Raw genomic sequence first — 21581 nt, forward strand, 5'->3', positions numbered from 1 at the left:
AGTCAGTCAGTAAGATAATGTAACCTAGCTGCTATCTGGAGGCTGGGCTGTGACCGTGTCAGGACTAGTAGTGTAACAGGATCTGGGGACTAGTGGGCTGGGGGTCCTGGAAGAGTTCAGCCCACAGTCACCGACTCTCAATGAACCCCCTCTCTCTCCGTTTCTCTCGCTCTCTCCATTTCCCTATGGCTTTCTTGCTCACTCTCTCCCTCTTTCGCTAGCTCATCCACTCACTGCCTGTCAGGTTTCCTGTTCTCAGTCCTCTGTACACAAAGAGGCTCAAACACACACACACACACACACACAGAGGTGAGGGGGGAGAAATAATAAGAAAAAAATTGCTGCCGTCTCTGGGGCTGCCATGGTAACCATACTCCACATGCGTTTCCACATGAGTGCAGACACCGCCCCTCCCCCTCATCCCCTCTCCTCCCTCCCGTCCTCCCTGTGAGCCTGCTGGGGTCACGGTGCAGTCAGCTACTATAAAGAGGAGCTGTCATTGTTACAGGAAGCTCAAACAGACCAAAGCCATCCTCCCTCCCAGCTCCTCACACACACACACTTTAATTACACACACAGCCACCGGTGGCCTGACACACACACACAGCAGAGGCAAAAACCTTCAAGCGTTCAGCAGTGTTTATGTTTACATCAGCTATAGTGCTGCTCTACTAACTGAATACTAAACAGTACATTTACCTCCTGTTACTATGGGTAATACATGTCTCTGATCTTCTCCTTAGAAGAGCTGAAATGACTTTTCCCACGACCCGATTTCACTATCAAACAACATCTCACCTGATTTCACTTCCATTGATTTCTCCCCACTGCTTCAGCGCATATCCACTACCTGGACTCATAGATGCAAGGGTCACGACACCTGTACTGCAGACATTTTATAGGTTTAATATCACAACAAATATCTATTTTCAAATTTGCCTTTCTTTCAGTAGTTTTTGGGAACCATTTTGAATTCTGTGAGTAAGTGGCTCCACCTTAGACCCTCATGACGTCTGAACATACGGACACCAGCGTTAGGCTAGTGTTGAACAGGACAGGTGAGGGAGGTGAGGGGTGCAGGCCAGGGGCACTGGGGTGACCCTCCACAGTCAGGGTAGAGGGTTAGGGATGTCCCCTGCGTACAGGGCCAGGGTAGGGTGTTCTGGGTATCCCAGTGTGGGTGTAGAGAGAGAACCACAGCCCCAGCTCTGGGTTGGCTAAACTGAGCTCCACCATAAGGGGGCACTCCTATCCCACAGTGGAGAAAGAGAGGGAGAGAGAAGAGGAGAAGAGAAGAGGCAGGCCCCAGCCTCATACAGCACAGTAGCCATTACCGTTTCAGAAACACAAGGCTACAGGAAGAGAAACTCACTATACCAATGGTATCTATACAACATAGAGGCAACCATACACACACGCTATACAATCGACAACAAAACATTACTGAGGCGTCGACCGAAACAATTGTAGAATATCAAAATATTCAAGCAGGGGATATTTGATTACATCTGCATGCAATTAAATTAAAATCATCCCACCCACTAGTTTCTGCTCTGAGGGCAGGTAAGGTAGCAGAGCCAAATACTAGTCAGTTAGTCAGTATACCCCAAACCTCCTCTAGCCCAAGCCACTCTGAACCCCTCCTATTCTAAAAGGTATGTTCCCTCTACAGACCTAGTCCCTTCCCAGTCCCATCTCCCCCGAGACCAATATTAGCCTGCTACTTAATACAGGAGACCATATGGGGATTGTAATTAATGGAAAAGGTAGAGGAGGGAAAGTGGGAAGGGGAAATCGTATAAAAAGATAACAGATTGCTATTAAAAATGATATTTAGCAATAAACTAAATCAATATTGCTCAGCTGTTCTTTTCCGATTTCTAGATGACTATGCTTAGAGCACGGATAGGTCACATGTTTAGTCATGAAAAAATGGTCTACCTGACTATATATGTTTATAAACATTCAACATCTGAACATTTGCCTAATTGAGGTTCTCTATTGGTAACAGTCCCACACACACTGCAGCAACCTGTGTGCAATACATAGCAGAGAGAGGGGGGAGGTCTGATTGCTGTGAATAATGGGGCTAGGGTAAGTGTGTGTGGGGGAAGCAGGCAGCTGCCCAGGCCAGGGTGAGGGGTGCTGGGATCGAGAGGCTGGAAGGGAGGAACAAGGGTCTGCCTAGCCTGCCTGATACTAGGGGCTAATCTGGGGGGCTGGGAGGGAGGAACCACAGCCTGTCTGCCTGATACTAGGGGCTGGGGTTGGGGAGCTGAGCATCTTGACTGGCTGCATCACCGCTTGGTATGGAAAATGCACCGCCCTTGACCGAAAGGGCTACAGAGGGTGGTGCGGACAGCCCAGTACATCACTGGGGCCGAGCTCCCTGCCATCCAGGACCTCAATATCAGGCGGTGTCAGAGGAAGGCCCGAAAAATTGCCAAAGACTCCAGCCACCAAAGCCATAGACTGTTCAGTGCTACCGTCCGGCAAACGATACCGGAGCATCGGCTCTTGGACCAACAGGCTCAGAGACAGCTTCTACCCCCAAGCCATAAGACTGCTAAATATCCTGACTGCTAAATAGTCAATTAATGGTACCCGAACTATCTGCACTGACCATCTTGCACTCACCCTACGCACACTCACTAGAATATTCAGTGCATGTGACAAATAAAATTGGATTTGATTTGAGTCTGCCTGCTTGCCTCTCTGCCCGCTTCTCCAGAGCAACACCCCTCCCACCGATGACAGACACCCAGCAACAATCCAAAGTAGACTAGAGGGCGCTGCCAAAGCCCTTCACTGACTGACACAACCACTGTTTCTCAGAGCAGAAAAACAAAGGTGATTTAATCTAAAAGAGCATAACTTAAAAACATTTTATGAGCTGTTTTGGTGCATCTAAATTCCCCGTCCAAGCAAACACCACGTAGGAAGAGGGGGAGCAGAGAGGAGAGGACAGCGCTGCAGTCAGCCACAGCCTTTGTGCTGCAAAACTAGCTCAGCCCAGCAGAAATGGAGAGAGAGGGGAGGGGCGTGCTTATGAGAGAGAGAGCGAGAGAGCGTGTGCGTACAAGAGCAAAAAGCAGGCTGGGTTTACCAGCTCCAAAACAATTCACTGAGGCAAATCCAAACAATACACTTTCTCAGCAGATTGAATTTTCTCAAGTACATTCATTAAAAATCACATATGTGCGGACGGGGGAGGGAGAGTGAGGGAGAATGAGATGGAGCAGAGAGGGGAGGGGGGGAGTGAGAGCAAGAAAACGAGTAGAGAAACTGAGAGAGACAGTCAGCCCAGGAATCTGAATAAGACACGTGGGCACAGGAAGCTCTGGCCCCAGAATAGCAACAGGAAACACGCCCAGGAAACTGAATACTGCAAAGGCAGGCAGAGCAGAGAGTGAAGCTCGCAAAACAAGGCTGAGCCGGGCAGCGTTACGAAAGCTGATTTATAGAGAGAGAGAGACAGAGAGACCAAGAGAGAGAGAGAGAGAGAGAGAGAGGAGTGATTCCTCACGAAACCAGGACAAAAAAGGGCCATGATTTGGAGCATTTTCACAACATTTAATCCATAGAATGGTCCTTTGGAGGAAGGATTGTTGACATTTGTATCTAAAAGCATAATTGAGAAATAATGAATTAAAGTTAGCATTTTTATGACATTTTGGCATTAACCAGGCCTCCTTTAAGACTCCATAATGTTTCACCTGTAGGTGCTACAAAGCAAACATTGGTGTCATATGAAGCTTTACCGCATGCTATGTAATATGAGTAGTAGTTTTATTTATTTTGTATTTATTATTATATACATTTATTGAAAAATAAACATGAATATTGAAAATATAAAACAATTGTCAAATGTTTCTACATATTGTTGAACATAATATACTCTACGGGCATATTAAAAGTCCCAGAGTGGGATCTCTGTTACTTTTACAGTTATGATCCAATTCGTAAGTATTACCAACAGAGGGAATGTGAAAATGGATTTTCACATTCTGCTGGTGATTTGCTGGATGTGCAATGATGTAAAAGGAGGGCTGCGATCGGTTCCATTGCCTACTATTCCAATTTCTAAAACGGGCCATTCCAAGGAAAGGCAAAATAAGGGTTGGAGCTGGGTAGGGTTGGAGATCAAAAAAAGTGAGCCGGCCTAGCTAAGCAGAATGCTCCAGAGCAGTACCGCACAAACAAGCTGTACTGCTGGAGAGTGGAGAGGTAAGTACTTGGCACATACACTATAAGTCATGGGGGTCTGTTTTGGAGATGCGGGTGGACTGCTAAAGGCGTCCGCATGCTTCCCCGCCCAAACAGTTCGGAAGAGTCCGTGCATATATTAAACGTGTTTTTTGTTCGTTTTGGACGTTGGTAGCCGAAGTCGACACCCCTTCGTCGGTGATTGGTCAACAGTATGGGTTCTTCAATAAAGTCTGTTGTCATTCAACGAGAGACTAATTGTTTTTCATTGATAAATACTGCACCAAGCACAAAGATCTCTACAAAAATGTCAAAATTAATGACCGATTTCTTTAATTATCTTTGATTAATTCTGACTATTTTGAGGAAGAGTATATTGACTACGGCGTCTCAAAATTAACACACTTCAAGCGAAGGTATTTTAAGGGAGTAAGCAAGCACACGTTCGGTTCGCCTAGCCACACCAGCCGAACTGAAGCATGCCGACGCCTTAACTGTGATGCAAGCCACTGGAATTCCTGTGTGAAGGAATTTAAGGGTGGAGACCAATTGGCCTTTCCTCTCTCACAAACACACACGCCGGACAATACAGACCCTGAATTGTAAAAGTTCTGAATCAAACTACTTCAGATGAAACAAAAGGGTAAAAGAGGAAGGGATGGGTGGAAGGAGGGAGGGAGGGAGGGCGGAAAAACAACAGAGCGAGTGTGTGACCAACATGTGACCTTCCTCTCTCACTCTCCCTCTCTCTCTTTCTCGTACAGAGCTCTTTCAGTCAGTCAGTCAGTCAGTCTCCACACACCGACAGAGAGCGGTAGAGAAAGAGAGAGGTTGAGAAAGAGAGAGCCGCTGTCACATACCATGATCCTTAGCAGCGGGGGCACAAGACCAAGACCAGTGGGAGTGTCAGTGGGATTAGACCCACGTTGGGAGAGGGGTACAAAATAAACTTTCAGAGAGGGCAAGGAGGAGATTTTAAAAAGAGAGAGAGGGGGAGAGAGGGGTGGAGGGAAGAGAGGAGGGGGGTAGACTTTCCCATTCCCACAGAGGGCTGACATGGAGAGGAAGTGTCACTTCCAGGGAAAGTGAAAGGCCTGCCTGGCTGGCTGACACTGACAACACAAAGAGAGACCACTACCCTCCCCCTCTACACACCCCAGACACACTGACAGACAGACACACCTACAGTGTTGTATGTAGGTCTGGGTTTCATGGGGCTAAAACAGAATTCTACAAATAACTATCAGAATATTACCTATTTCTGAGAATACTGCTTCCTATGTCATAACTTTGTGCCTTATAAATTAGAATACAATATCCATATAACCCAGGGGACTTCAACCCATGCTCCTACAGTACTGACCCCTGAAGGTCTCTTCCTGGTCAGCCCTGCCTGGAGTCCACCGACCTGAGGCCAAGCCGAGGGACGAGAAGGAGTCCCCAGACCACCTCAACTCACCTTACCTCGTGGTCGTCTTGCGTTTAGAAATACGTATCAACATTGTTATTTGTTCACTAATTTTCCCTTTACCTAATATTTGGTTTTGGTTGAAGATCTGATAAGATTCAGTGTAAAGAAAATATGCAAAAACAGAGAATCAGCACTGTAGTTATAAGCAATGCTTGACTCATTTTGTGTGCTGGTACGGTTTATATTTAGGTGCAGGAGCTCCACAATACTTTTGAGATAATATTTTTAAGAGGTGCAGGAGCTCAAGCAGTAGAACATTTGAGGTGCTGGTACTCAGCTGCAGAGTGAAATTGCATATTTCAGTTTTGTTGATGAGCACCATCTAAGAGCATTGGTGGTACTGTAGTTCTATAGCCCTGAGGAATGCAGTTCAGAAAATCAGCCGATCAAATTCACTTTATATACAAAAGTATGTGAACACCCCTTCAAATTAGTGGATTCGGCTATTTCAGCCACACCCGTTGCTGACAGGTATATAAAATTGAGCACACAGCCATTCATTCTCCATAGACAAACATTGGCAGTAGAATGGCCTTACTGAAGAGCTCACTGACTTTCAATGTGGTACAGTCATAGGATGCCACCTTTACAACCAGTCAGTTCGTCAGATTTCTGCCCTGCTAGAGCTGCCCCGGTCAACTGTAAGTGCTGTTATTGTGAAGTGGAAAAGTCTAGGAGCAACAACGGCTCAGCCGCGAAGGCCACACAAGCTCACTGAACGGGTCCGCCGAGTGCTGAAGCGTGTAAAAATCGTCTGTCCTCGGTTGCAACACCCACTACCGAGTTCCAAACTGCCTTTGGAAGCAACGTCAGCACAAGAACTGTTCGTTGGGAGCTTCATGAAATGGGTTTCCATGGCCGAGCAACCGCACACAAGCCTAAGATCACCATGTACAATGCCAAGTGTCGGCTGGAGTGGTGTAAAGCTCGCCGCCATTGGACTCTGGAGAAGTGAAAATGCGTTCTCTGGAGTGATTAATCTCGCTTCACCATCTGGCAGTCCGACGGACTAATCTGGGTTTGGCGGATGCCAGGAGAACGCTCCCTGCCCGAATGCATAGTGTCAACTGTTTAGTTTGGAGGAGGAGGAATAATGGCCTTGGGCTGTTTTTCATGGTTCGGGCTAGGCCTCTTAGTTCCAGTAAAGGGAAATCTTAACGCTACAGCATACAATGATGTGCTTACAACTTTGTGGCAACAGTTTGGGGAAGGTCCTTTCCTGTTTCAGCATGACAATGCCCCTGTGCACAAAGCGAGGTCCATACAGAAATGGTTTGTCGAGATCGGTGTGGAAGAACTTGACTGGCCTGAACAGAGCCCTGACCTCCACCCCATTGAACACATTTGGGATAAATTGGAACGCCGACTGTGAGCCAGGCCTAATCGCCCAACATCAATGCCCGACGTCACTAATGCTCGTGGCTGAATGAAAGCAAGTCGCCGCAGCAATGTTCCAACATCTAGTGGAAAGCCTTACATTTTAGTCATTTAGCAGACGCTCTTATCCAGAGCGACTTACAGTTAGTGAGTGCATACATTTTTTTTTTTTTCATACTGGTCCCCCGTGGGAAACGAACCCACAACCCTGGCGTTGCAAACGCCATGCTCTACCAACTGAGCTACACGGGACTCAGATGAGAGATCCACCTCACCAAAGCGCTGCAAAGGCTCATACCCTTTTCCTAAGCCGGAAGCAAGTAGACACATTTATTTTTAAACTATTTTTTATGATATTGAAATTAGGCTGTTATATTTGGAAGTTAAAAAATGTAAAACGACTTCCCAGAAGAGTGGTGGCTGTTATAGCAGCAAAGGAGGGACCAACTCCATTTTAATGTCCATGATTTGGGAATGAGATGTTCGACAAGCAGGTGTCCATATACTTTTGGTAATGTAGTGTAATCAGAGATGTTCATTTGAAGTTGAGTAACTTGGATTAGCCGAGAGGTCATTAGTGGGAAACACTAAGAATAACGTGTTCACCAGAAAGGGGAGTGTGTGTGTTTGTGTGCGTCCATGCCTACACTGGAACAGCATAAGCTGACGCATTTCAAACAGAAAAAGGAAATGTTATTAAAAGAATTCAAGTGAACTGAACAGAATAAGTGCAGTATGGGGAACAACACAGTATGTGGAGCTCAACAGTAAGAAATAGTGTGTGTGTGTGCACAGTTCAGTTAGCAACCTGGCTGAAAACAAACGAGGAACCAGCTCAACTCGTCCAGCTGGTTCAACCTCGCTGCTAGTCTACCTGTCTGCCTAGTTTTCCCCTTTCTTATGCTGGTTGTTCTTGTTGTTCTTCTACCAGGGCTTGACTACCGTCAGTCAGTTAGGCTTGTGATTTCCCACAGGAATATGCAGCAGACCAAAACAGACTGGTTGTCAGCACCTGGCTCAAACAGACCTGTGTGGATGTACAGAGGCTGAGGAGGTGTTGCCTTGCTAAAGTTAAATAATGTCCATCATGTTATTGTGAAACTAAACGGAAATGTCCACAGTGTGAACAATTACGTTTTTCAAAGTCACATTTTAAAAGGCAGTGGACCTAAGCTATCCTAAAGCTACCTACTTGACATAACATAATGATAAAACTATCAATGTGGTCTGTTCTGGTTGGGCTAGCTGTTGGCATTGGTTAAGGCAACACTGGCTATATGATCTGGTTGAGGCTGCCAGTGTATCTGTACTGTTCTGGCTGAGGTGTTGTCTGCCTGCCTGGCTGGGTGTCTGTGTGTGTGGCTGCATGTCTGGCTGAAAGGCAGCATGGCTAATGTTGGCGGGACAAATCTGCACACTGTGTCATGTGCACTCCACGGGGGAAGGTAGGGGGAGGGGGGGGGTGGCTGGCAGCGAGGAATCTGCTGGTCCAGACCTCCGCCAGATTAATGGCTCTCATAGCCAATCAAACACAGCCGATGGGGGAATCCCCAGGAAACAAATAACCTCCTTGGCCAATGGCTGAGCCCGGAAATAAATAAATACACTTATAAAGAAATAAATAAAAAAGAGGGAAACATCCTGAGGACATCCCCCACTGGCACTGACAAATCTCTCTCTCCCTCCTCGCTCTCTCACTCACTATTTAAGTAATTTGCTTGCACTTCCTCACTCCCCTCCCTCCCGCTTTCTCTCACTTTCATTCTCTCATTAATGATCTCATTTTTCCACTTTCCATCCCTGCAGCCTTGTTCCCTGTCTAAACCTATAAACAACCACAAATACTGACTACTCCTGGACTGTTACGCTCTTTCACACAGAGAGAGTAGGGAAAGTTCAAAACCTGTTTCATTTAGCTTATCATTTCCAATCTGGGATTAGATAAACTGAGCACTTGCTAATTAAATAGGGGTGAAATAAAAAAGGTAAATATGTTTTCACCTGCTTCTCTAGACAGGTTAATTGTGGTTCAGTAAATGTGGACTTTTTGTCCCTTCTACTCCTTTGTTCCTCCCACAGCTCCACCAACCAGCCCTTTCCTCACCTCTCCGAAACCTGATTCACCCCTACTCCCTGTGGAGTGTGAAGGGAACACTCACGTCAGAATAGCTGTCAACCCAGGAGAGAGTGGGTGACGTGTGTGTGTGTTCCAGCTGATTACCATGTGAACAGTCAAGGTCAGGGGTATACAGAAGATCTCCCTATTTGGTAAAAGACCAAGTCCATATTATGGCAAGAACAGCTCAAATAAGCAAAGAGAAACAACAGTCCATCATTACTTTAAGACATGAAGGTCAGTCAACACGGAACATTTCAAGAACTTTGAAAGTTTCTTCAAGTGAAGTCGCAAAAACCATCAAGCGCTATGATGAAACTGGCTCTTATGAGGACCACCACAGGAATGGAAGACCCAGAGTTACCTCTGCTGCAGAGGATAAGTTCATTAGAGTTACCAGCCTCAGAAATTGCAGCCCAAATAAATGCTTCACAGAGTTCAAGTCACAGACATCTCAACATCAACTGATCAGAGGGGACTTTGTGAATCATGCCTCCATGATCAAATTGCTGCTAAGAAACCGCTACTAAAGGACACCAATAAGAAGAAGAGACCTGCTTGGGCCAAGAAACACGAGCAATGGACATTAGACCGGTGGAAATTTGTCCTTTGGTCTGGAGTCCAAATTTGAGATTTTTGGTTCCAACCGCCGTGTCTTTGTGAGTCGCGGTGTGGGTGAACGGATGAGGAGGTGTTATGGTGTGGGGGTGCTTTGCTGGTGACACTGTCTGTGATTTATTTAGAATTCAAGGTACACATAACCAGCATGGCTACCACAGCATTCTGCAGCAATACGCCATCCCATCTGGTTTGGGCTTAGTGGGACTATCTTTTATTTTTCAACAGGACAATGACCCAACACACCTCCAGGCTGTGTAAGGGCTATTTTACCAAGAAGGAGAGCGATGGAGTGCTGCATCAGATGACCTGGCCTCCACAATCCCCCGACCTCAACCCAATTGAGATGGTTTGGGATGAGTCGGAGGGCAGAGTGAAAGAAAAGCAGCCAACAAGTGCTCAACATATGTGGGAACTCCTTCAAAACTGTTGAAAAAGCATTCCAGGTGAAGCTGGTTGAGAGTGTGCAAAGCTGTCATCAAGGCAAAGGGTTGCTATTTGAAGAATCACAAATATATTTTGATTTGTTTGTTTAACACTTTTATGGTTACTACATGAATTCATATGTTATTACATAGTTTTGATGTCTTCACTATTATTCTACAATGTAGAAAATAGTAAAAATAAAGAAACCTTGAATGAGTATGTGTCCAAACTTTTGACTGGTACTGTATATATACACGTGTGTGTTGAGTGACAGACAGGTAGTCTGTGTTGGAAGGGCTCACCGGTAAGCTAGAAGGCCGTCCCTGCATGCTGTCCTCTGCTCCACTCTTGTTGGAAGTCATGGGCTGGTTGGAGGGGGGAGCACTGGACTGGGAGCTGAATGAGTCCTGGGAGAGCTCCTGAAGAGAGAGGGAGGAAAGAAAAATAGACGAATGTGTGTAGACTGAGGAACCTACACTTTCTTTTTCCATATCAAAAGAAATCGTCCTGACGAGTAACCCTGCCTGTATACCTGAAGACTTGAGTTAGCTCACCAAGCTAATGCCTAGGCCTTAGTTCAGCGGATAGGTGGTGTTTTACCTGTGGCGGAGGTGGAAACCGCTGGAAGGGCGACTGCTGCAGCGGTGGGGTCTGGGAGTAGGGTGAGGGCTGGCCCTGCTGAGACTGACCCTGCTGCTGTGGGGGTCCACCGTGGCCTGGAGAGGGATGGTGGCCCTGAGGGCCCGGGGAGGGCTGGTGGCCTGGGGGTGGCTGCTGCCCACCATGGCTGGGGGGTGGTTGGTGGCCTGGAGAGGGCTGGTGGCCTGGGGGTTGTTGATGGCCCGGGGTTGGCTGGGCCTGTGGAGCGGCTGCCCTATCTTGCTGCTGCTGGGGGGGTCCTTGCTGCTGCGAGGGGGGCTGCTGCTGTGGAGGCTGCTGCCCCTGCCCTGGGCCTGGGGGTCCTTGCTGCTGAGGGTAGCTGGGCTGGGGGCCCTGACCCTGGGGCCCGGGCTGGCCCTGCTGGGGCCCCGACTGCTGCTGGGGCGGTCCCTGGTTGTAGGGTGGCTGGGCCTGGGGTGGACCCCCCTGCGGAGGCCCTTGGCCCTGGGGGTAGGGGCCGGGGGCCCCAGGCTGGCCGTGTTGGGCTGAGGGCTGGCCCTGGGAGGGGTGGACCTGCTGGGGGTAGGGGGCCTGGGTTCCAGGGGTAGTCTGGGGCTGCTGAGGATAGGGGGCCTGCTGCTGGCCGTAGTAGCCCTGGCTCTGCTGACCGTAGCCCCCTGGACCCTGCTGCCCATAGCCGGCCATCTAGAAACAGGACAAACCGCAATGTTGTCACAGATTTAGTCGCTTTACTATCTACATCAGAGTGTCACAAACTCACAGTCCATGGGCCAAAATGCGGTCCGAGGACCAATTTAATGCAGCCCAATGAAGAAAATGTGTGCCCAAGCAAAAAGAAGTTGAACCTCTGGTCTACATAAGGTCACGGTTATTTTAGTCCTATTGAGACCAAGGTCTCTTTTACAAGGAAGCCCTGCATACACATCATTTACAAAATACAATATAATATGAAATACACAAACATGACAAATAGATACATGAAAAACAAGCACATTAAGCGGTTAACAAAAAGCGGTTAACATAAAACGTAATATACAGTGGGGAAAAAAAGTATTTAGTCAGCCACCAATTGTGCAAGTTCTCCCACTTAAAAAGATGAGAGAGGCCTGTAATTTTCATCATAGGTACACGTCAACTATGACAGACAAAATGAGAAAACAATATCCAGAAAATAACATTGTAGGATTTTTAATGAATTTATTTGCAAATTATGGTGCAAAATAAGTATTTGGTCAATAACAAAAGTTTCTCAATACTTTGTTATATACCCTTTGTTGGCAATGACACAGGTCAAACGTTTTCTGTAAGTCTTCACAAGGTTTTCACACACTGTTGCTGGTATTTTGGCCCATTCCTCCATGCAGATCTCCTCTAGAGCAGTGATGTTTTGGGGCTGTCGCTGGGCAACACAGACTTTCAACTCCCTCCAAAGATTTTCTATGGGGTTGAGATCTGGAGACTGGCTAGGCCACTCCAGGACCTTGAAATGCTTCTTACGAAGCCACTCCTTCGTTGCCCGGGCGGTGTGTTTGGGATCATTGTCATGCTGAAAGACCCAGCCACGTTTCATCTTCAATGCCCTTGCTGATGGAAGGAGGTTTTCACTCAAAATCTCACGATACATGGCCCCATTCATTCTTTCCTTTACACGGATCAGTCGTCCTGGTCCCTTTGCAGAAAAACAGCCCCAAAGCATGATGTTTCCACCCCCATGCTTCACAGTAGGTATGGTGTTCTTTGGATGCAACTCAGCATTCTTTGTCCTCCAAACACGATGAGTTGAGTTTTTACCAAAAAGTTATATTTTGGTTTCATCTGACCATATGACATTCTCCCAATCCTCTTCTGGATCATCCAAATGCACTCTAGCAAACTTCAGACGGGCCTGGACATGTACTGGCTTAAGCAGGGGGACACGTCTGCACTGCAGGATTTGAGTCCCTGGCGGCGTAGTGTGTTACTGATGGTAGGCTTTGTTACTTTGGTCCCAGCTCTCTGCAGGACATTCACTAGGTCCCCCCGTGTGGTTCTGGGATTTTTGCTCACCGTCCTTGTTATCATTTTGACCCCACGGGGTGAGATCTTGCGTGGAGCCCCAGATCGAGGGAGATTATCAGTGGTCTTGTATGTCTTCCATTTCCTAATAATTGCTCCCACAGTTGATTTCTTCAAACCAAGCTGCTTACCTATTGCAGATTCAGTCTTCCCAGCCTGGTGCAGGTCTACAATTTTGTTTCTGGTGTCCTTTGACAGCTCTTTGGTCTTGGCCATAGTGGAGTTTGGAGTGTGACTGTTTGAGGTTGTGGACAGGTGTCTTTTATACTGATAACAAGTTCAAACAGGTGCCATTAATACAGGTAACGAGTGGAGGACAGAGGAGCCTCTTAAAGAAGAAGTTACAGGTCTGTGAGAGCCAGAAATCTTGCTTGTTTGTAGGTGACCAAATAGTTATTTTCCACCATAATTTGCAAATAAATTCATTAAAAATCCTACAATGTGATTTTCTGGATTTTTCTTCTTCTCAATTTGTCTGTCATAGTTGACGTGTACCTATGATGAAAATTACAGGCCTCTCATCTTTTTAAGTGGGAGAACTTGCACAATTGGTGGTTGACTAAATACTTTTTTCCCCACTGTATTTTTCTACATTAGGCTAGATTAAATCAAATTAAATAGAAATACTCTCTTTACTAGCCCTTTAAAACATCAGTTGATGGTCTTGTGGCTTTTCTGTACATAAAAAGAAAATTGGCGTTGTACTCTTCTCAACTAACTCCAAAGAGTAGCTGACCTTGCCCTGCAAGTACGCTGAGGAAAGAAATGAAAACAAAAGCCGTGTGGTGTCTAGCAGGGCACTTACCCTCTCAACGATTCAAAGAAAATATGAGGAGTTGCAGAAAAGACCTGCATCAAATCCACTTGAAGTGGCTGTTGTCTGAGACAGGTAACAATGAGACAGGACTTGTCTCCTCTACAGGGTGCCTATAACACCCAACAGGCCGCCTATAACACCCAACAGGCTGCCTATAACACCCAACAGGCCGCCTATAACACCCAACAGGCCTATGTGTGTGTGTGTGTCTGTACCAAAACGAAATTACCCATTTAAGCTGTGACTGCATGGAAGTGTGATGAGCGAGAAAGAGAGAGCGGGAGCGAGAAGGATCGACAGAAGAGCGTTACCAACCTGTTGTCCGTATTGCATGCCACCCATGCCGGCGGAGGTGCGTCCCTGCATGCCCATAGGGTACCTCTGAGGCCCCGGTGGTCCATAGCCCTGGCCTGGGTAGGAGGCACCCTGTTGGGCCCCTGGAGGAGGAGGGCCCTGCCCCTGGCCTTGCTGCTGCTGGGAGTAGGGGTTGGCTCCACCATACCCCTGGCCTCGCATCTTCCCTACATGGTCCATAGGGCTGGGGGGCTGGAGAGAGAGGGGGAGGGCTTGTTAGGAACCAAACTTAAAAAGACATTCATACATTTATTTCCATCTTTAACATTGCAATCGCTGTACTCCTGAATAAAATAATTTGAACCAACTCAACTCATTAAAATGTGACCCTGTGAGGAATTGTATACAAGCTAAGCAGGGGAAAAAATGGTATGAGATGTCACTACGGAGTCCCATAACTAAGCCATGCCGCCGGTGGGAAAAGCGAAACCTATGAGGGTATAGCTAAAGAATGCTAACAAAACAGTCTGGACGGATTGGTTTCCCACAAAAAAAAAGGGAAAGACTTGGCCATGAATGAATGAGCCCAGTCTACTCCCTCCATCCCTTCGCCAGGAGCATTTGACTGCCTAGGAGATCAGAATGCCAGTGGGAAGATAAAGTTACGTTCTGACGTTGGGGAGTGTTAAGGTTCCTATGAAAATAAAGTTACGGTTCCTATGAAAATAACCTGGAGGAAAAGGAAGTATCCGTCTGTCTGTCTGCGGTGGCTGGAGGCGAGCCCACTCCTTCAGCTGGAGGGGAGAGAGACATCATCGGAGAGGAGAGGCCTGACCTTGCCTGCACCTGGGGTGGACTGGCTGGGGGCACATGGCTGGGGCAGCGTCTCACACACACACACTTCCTTTCTCACACACACACACACACGGTCACACACGTACAGTAACCTCAGTACCAAATACAGTAGCAGCAGTAACAAACACAGTAGCCACCAGTGTTTCCCCTACTACTGAGAGCTGAGGAGGGCTAGTTGGTATTGCTCCACTCTTATCTTTAACTCTGCATTGTTGGAAAAGTACATGTAAGTAAGCATTTCACTGTTAGTCTACAGCTGAGGTCTACAAAGCATGTGACAAATACAATTTGATTTGACTACAACACCTGTTGTTTTCTTATACATCTGAGCCAGTGTTCACCTTTGCTACCGGCAGCAACCACCAGCGTACAATCAGAGAGGATGCTTTGAAGTACCAGGCAGCAGCACCTCGAGCCTCTTCGTCCCAAAGACAGGAGGGCAAGACACAGACACAAAGGTACAGACAAAACGCCTTCTCACTGCTTCCCACGGTTATTCATCCATGTCTTGTTTTTCCCTCCCAAACCTCAGTGCCTGGTTATAGGAAGACAAGCACAATCTATTTATAGCCCAGACCAGAGAGCGGGAGAGGGCAGTGTGCCTGAAATGTAACAGGTCCCAGCTGTACGGCGTTTGAACCTGTGCCAGAGACCGGCTCCTCTCCGCTCTTCTCTTCCTGTTTTAATAACGCCGTTTTGGCACCGTATGAATGACACTCGCGGTATGGGGGAGGGAACCGGTCCCATGGGGGGAGCAAGGGGGAGGGGGAGAGGTTGGCAGCATAAGGAGATAATACATTCCACCCACTCCACATTTTACCTCCAGCCAGCCCAGCAACCCCCAGCGCAGGCCTCACTCTCTCTTCAGGGCTACCCCAGGTTCAAGGACAGAGTGTGTGTGTTACTATACTCCCTAGGGTCATAAAAGGACCTCACCACAGGGAGGTAGTCTCCTATGACCTCTCCTGCACTTTTAACCCTGTCTGTCTCGGAGTCTGAATGGATGTACATGGCCTCCAGCCACACGATCTTCTAGCTATCCTCTGGCTAGAAAAGCTAAATACTGTCTGTTTGCAACCACTTTCAAGTTTGATGTATTAAAATGCTTTTATTCCTTCAATTAGGTTCAAAACAGAATCACCGCCATGATAGCTTGCCTATATTACAGAAAAATACAATTGGTTTTCCAAGCTAACAATAGCGGTGTTAATCTTCAGGACAGTGAGGTTATCACTTCAAGAGAAAAACTTCAAGTAGTTTGGATGGGTCTGTCTGCCACTAAACTAGGATGATCCATCCTGTCCAGTCATCTTCCCTCCCTCCAGCCACGTGTACCTACCTAACCCCTGTGTTGACATCTCCATGGCAACCACATATATCCACTGTGTGTTCACACAGTAAATAACCTCCTCTAACAGTACCTAAGCAGGTCTGTGTCCCAAATGGCACCCTATTCCCTATATAGTGCACTACTTTTAACTGGAGCCCAATTCCTTATTATATATATTCCAAAGGGCTCTGGTCAAAATGTGTGCACTTTATAGAGAATCGGGTGCCATTTAAGGCCTCTAACAGCTTTTTACCAGCCTTCCTTTTTTATGATCAATGACAAACACAGAGACATAAGAAAAACAAATATAAAACCAATACAATGGAGGCAGTCATTAGCTTACTAGCCTCACATGGGTGTCATCCAACCACAGTCAGGTGACTGACCATCCTCTATACTATTCTTCCATTGATCGGTTTACTACCAAGCCTTTCCTTATAATTGTTGAAGTTGTTCAAATGTCTGACACACACACACTGCCCTGTCTCCGAGTCCCTCTGGGATCCGCTTGAGGAGTGAGAGAGATGGAGCATGAGAGAGAGAGCGAGAGACTTGGCTTTTCATTCTCCTGGATAGAGGTCAAGGATTGTTATGGCATTCTGCTCCTTACCTCACATACTGAGTACCGTGGCACGGTGCTTCTATGAATGAAGTGTTGCTTTGACCAGAATTACACCAGACCAGGGCTGTCCGAATAAAAACAAATCTTGGTCGACCAAGAGTCGTCTGTTCATTCGGCCAATTGATTGGTCTAAATTTTAAAACGTGTATTTTTCCATTTACAGTATAGACACATCCTATGTGTTTTAGTCAAATCAACTATACTGAACAAAAATATAAAACGCAACAAGTAAAGTGTTAGTCCCATGTTTCATGTGCTGAAATAAAAGATCCCAAAATTGTTCCATATGCACAAAAACGTATTTCTCTCAAAATGTGTTATATCCCTGTTAGTGAGCATTTTATCCTTTGTCAAGATAATCCATCCACCTGACAGGTGTGGCATACCAAGAAGCTAATTAAACAGCATGATCATTACACATATGCACCTTGTGCTGGGGACAATAAAAGGCCACTAAAATGTGCAGTTTTGTCACACAACACAATGCCAGAGTCAAGTTGAGGGAGCAAGCAATTGGCATGCTGACTGCAGGAATGTCCACCACAGCTTTTACCAGATAATTTTTTTATGTTCATTTCTCTACAATAAGCCGGCTTCAACGTCGTTTTAGAGAATTTGTTTAGGAAAAGCATTCCCTATTCCCTCAACCCTTGATCTCTTTACGTACATTTTAGTCATTTAGCAGACGCTCTTAACCAGAGCGACTTACAGTTAGTGAGTACATACATTTTCATACTGGCCCCCCGTGGGAAACGAATCCACAATCCTGGCGTTGCAAGCGCCATGCTCTACCAACTGAGCTACAGGGGACAACTGAGCTATGTGACACGTTTGCGTCACATGCACGTCACCAATAGGTCCTGATCTATAGCATATCATAATTACATCAATAAATTGGTTATAACAAACTCAGAACACCGTAACACGTCATCTGCATCCATTATGCTGTCACGTGCGGGGGAATGTTTACTGGTTGCTCAGGAAGTAAAGGGGAAGTCAGATGTGTGGAATAAATTGAGACCAAAATGTTTGATTGCATTTCAAATCATGAATGACTCGTATGCTGTGTGATGAAATTAACGAATGAATGATTGATTGATATAGTAGCCTACATAAATATTGAAATATAGGCCTAAGTAAATTACGTTAAGGAATAAACAGGATGCGCTCTTAGGCCTACAGCTCGATGGTGGTTATCCAAGGCTGCTATACTAAGCCTACTAATGATAATGACATTACTTATTATAATGATGATCACAATAGTAATAATAACAATAAGGAGATCAAGAAAAAGGAGGGTTATTATTATTTCTGTAGATATACAGTGCCTTCGGAAAGTATTCAGATCCCTTGACTTTTTCCACATTTTGTTACGTTACAACCTTATTCTAAAATTGATTGTTTTTCCCCCCTATCAATCTACACATAATGACAAAGCAAAAACAGGTTGCTTTGTTGAAGCACCTTTGGCAGCGATTACAGCCTCAAGTCTTCTTGGGTATGACGCTACAAGCTTGGCACACCTGTATTTGGGGAGTTTCTCCCATTCTTCACTGCAGATCCTCTCAAGCTCTGTCAGGTTAGATGGGGAGCGTTGCTGCACAGCTATTTTCAGGTCTCTCCATAGATGTTCGATCGGGTTAAATACGGGATCTGGTTGGCCCACTCAAGGACATTCAGAGACTTGTCCCGAAGCCACTCCTGCGTTGTCTTGACTGTGTGCTTAGGGTCGTTGTCCTGTTGGAAGGTGAACCTTCGCCCCAGTCTGAGGTCCTGAGCACTCTGGATCAGGTATTCATCAAGGATCTCTCTGTACTTTGCTCCGTTCATCTTTGCCTCCATCCTGACTATTTTCCCAGTCCCTGCCACTGAAAAACATTCCCACAGCATGATGCTGCCACCACCACGCTTCATCGTAGGGATGGTGCCAGGTTTCCTCCAGACGTCACGCTAGGCATTCAGGCCAAAGAGTTCAATCTTGGTTTCATCAGAGCAGAGAATCTTGTTTCTCAAGGTCTGAGAGTCTTTAGGTGCCTCTTGGCAAACTCCAAGCGGGCTGTCATGTGCATTTTACTGAGGAGTGGCTTCCGTCTGGCCAATATACCATAAAGGCCTTATTGGTGGAGTACTGCAGAGATGGTTGTCCTTCTGGAAAGTTCTCCCATCTCCATAGAGGAACTCTGGAGCTCTGTCAGAGTGACCATCAGGTTCTTGGTCACCTCCCTGACCAAGGCCCTTCTCCCCCGATTGCTCAGTTTGGCCGGGCGGCCAGCTCTAGGAAGAGTCTTGGTGGTTCCAAACTTCTTCCATTTAGGAATGGAGGCCACTGTGTTCTTGGGGACCTTCAATGCTGCAGACATTTTTTGGTACCCTTCCCAATATCTGTGTCTCGACACAATCCTGTTTCGGAGCTCTACGGACAATTCCTTCGACCTCATGGCTTGGTTTTTGCTCTGACATGCACTGTCAACTGTGGGACCTTACAGTGGGGAAAAAAAGTATTTAGTCAGCCACCAATTGTGCAAGTTCTCCCACTTAAAAAGATGAGAGAGGCCTGTAATTTTCATCATAGGTACACGTCAACTATGACAGACAAATTGAGAGAAAAAAATTCCAGAAAATCACATTGTAGGATTTTTTATGAATTTATTTGCAAATTATGGTGGAAAATAAGTATTTGGTCACCTACAAACAAGCAAGATTTCTGGCTCTCACAGACCTGTAACAACTTCTTTAAGATGCTCCTCTGTCCTCCACTCTTTACCTGTATTAATGGCACCTGTTTGAACTTGTTATCAGTATAAATAAAAGACACCTGTCCACAACCTCAAACAGTCACACTCCAAACTCCACTATGGCCAAGACCAAAGAGCTGTCAAAGGACACCAGAAACAAAATTGTAGACCTGCACCAGGCTGGGAAGACTGAATCTGCAATAGGTAAGCAGCTTGGTTTGAAGAAATCAACTGTGGGAGCAATTATTAGGAAATGGAAGACATACAAGACCACTGATAATGTCCCTCGATCTGGGGCTCCACGCAAGATCTCACCCCGTGGGGTCAAAATGATCACAAGAACGGTGAGCAAAAATCCCAGAACCACACGGGGGGACCTAGTGAATGACCTGCAGAGAGCTGGGACCAAAGTAACAAAGCCTACCATCAGTAACACACTAAGCCGCCAGGGACTCAAATCATGCAGTGCCAGACGTGTCCCCCTGCTTAAGCCAGTACATGTCCAGGCCCGTCTGAAGTTTGCTAGAGTGCATTTTGGATGATCCAGAAGAGGATTGGGAGAATGTCATATGGTCAGATGAAACCAAAATATAACTTTTTGGTAAAAACTCAACTCGTCGTGTTTGGAGGACATAGAATGCTGAGTTGCATCCAAAGAACACCATACATACTGTGAAGCATGGGGGTGGAAACATCATGCTTTGGGGCTGTTTTTCTGCAAAGGGACCAGGACGACTGATCCGTGTAAAGGAAAGAATGAATGGGGCCATGTATCGTGAGATTTTGAGTGAAAACCTCCTTCCATCAGCAAGGGCATTGAAGATGAAACGTGGCTGGGTCTTTCAGCATGACAATGATCCCAAACACACCGCCCGGGCAACGAAGGAGTGGCTTCGTAAGAAGCATTTCAAGGTCCTGGAGTGGCCTAGCCAGTCTCCAGATCTCAACCCCATAGAAAATCTTTGGAGGGAGTTGAAAGTCTGTGTTGCCCAGCGACAGCCCCAAAACATCACTGCTCTAGAGGAGTTCTGCATGGAGGAATGGGCCAAAATACCAGCAACAGTGTGTGAAAACCTTGTGAAGACTTACAGAAAACGTTTGACCTGTGTCATTGTCAACAAAGGGTATATAACAAAGTATTGAGAAACTTTTGTTATTGACCAAATACTTATTTTCCGTCATAATTTGCAAATAAATTCATTAAAAATCCTACAATGTGATTTTCTGGATTTTTTTTCTGGATTCTTTTTCCTCATTTTGTCTGTCATAGTTGACGTGTACTTATGATGAAAATTACAGGCCTCTCTCATCTTTTTAAGTGGGAGAACTTGCACAATTGGTGGCTGACTAAATACTTTTTTCCCCCCACTGTATATAGACAGGTGTGTGCCTTTCCAAATCATGTCCAATCAACTGAATTTGCCACAACTGTACTCCAATCAAGTTGTAGAAACATCTCAAGGATGATCAATGTAAACAGGATGCACCTGAGCTCAATTTTGAGTCTCATAGCAAAGGGTCTGAATACTTATGTAAATAAGGTATATCTGTTTTCTATATTTTAGAAATGTTTTCTAAAAGCCTGTTTTCGTTTTGTCATTATGGGGTATTGTGTGTAGATTGCTGAGGATATATATATTTTTTTTAATCCATTTTAAAATAAAGGCTGTAACGTAACAAAGTGTGGAAAAAGTCAAGGGGTTTGAATACTTTCGGAAGGCACTGTATATTAATGATTTATAAAGCCAAGCACATTTAACAGTCATGTGAAATCCATAGATGAGGGCCTAATGAATTTAATTCAATTGACTGATTTCCTTATATGAACTGTAACTCAGTAAAATCGTTGCATGTTGCGTTTATATTTTTGTTCAGTATAAGTTTGGGTTTCCTCTCTTTTCTTAGACATTAGCTGTTTTCTCATCTAACGCCACTGCTGCCTACGCCACATTGTTCTCAGTACCAATATGCTGGGTAACTTTGCTATTATGCACATGGCAACATGGTCTAGGAAAAGGTGCCAATTCAACAGCGCACT

The 21581-nt window shown here is 45.9% G+C and overlaps 1 protein-coding gene across 2 annotated transcripts in view; it reads right to left on the bottom strand.

Moving 5' to 3' along the window:
* LOC311123057 (AT-rich interactive domain-containing protein 1A-like) overlaps positions 1-21581 on the bottom strand; it is a 51235-nt gene that overhangs the window by 20468 nt on the left and 9186 nt on the right. For both annotated transcript variants that reach the window (XM_084158135.1, XM_084158134.1), the window contains exons 2-4: positions 14023-14253; positions 10815-11519; positions 10517-10633 (exon numbers count right to left, since the gene is read on the bottom strand). In XM_084158135.1, coding sequence (XP_084014261.1) covers positions 10517-10633; positions 10815-11519; positions 14023-14253 — 1053 coding nt within the window. The remainder of the gene's footprint in view (positions 1-10516; positions 10634-10814; positions 11520-14022; positions 14254-21581) is intronic.

Source organism: Coregonus lavaretus (assembly GCF_964263955.1).
Source record: "Coregonus lavaretus genome assembly, chromosome: 3".
Classification (NCBI taxonomy): domain Eukaryota; kingdom Metazoa; phylum Chordata; class Actinopteri; order Salmoniformes; family Salmonidae; genus Coregonus; species Coregonus lavaretus.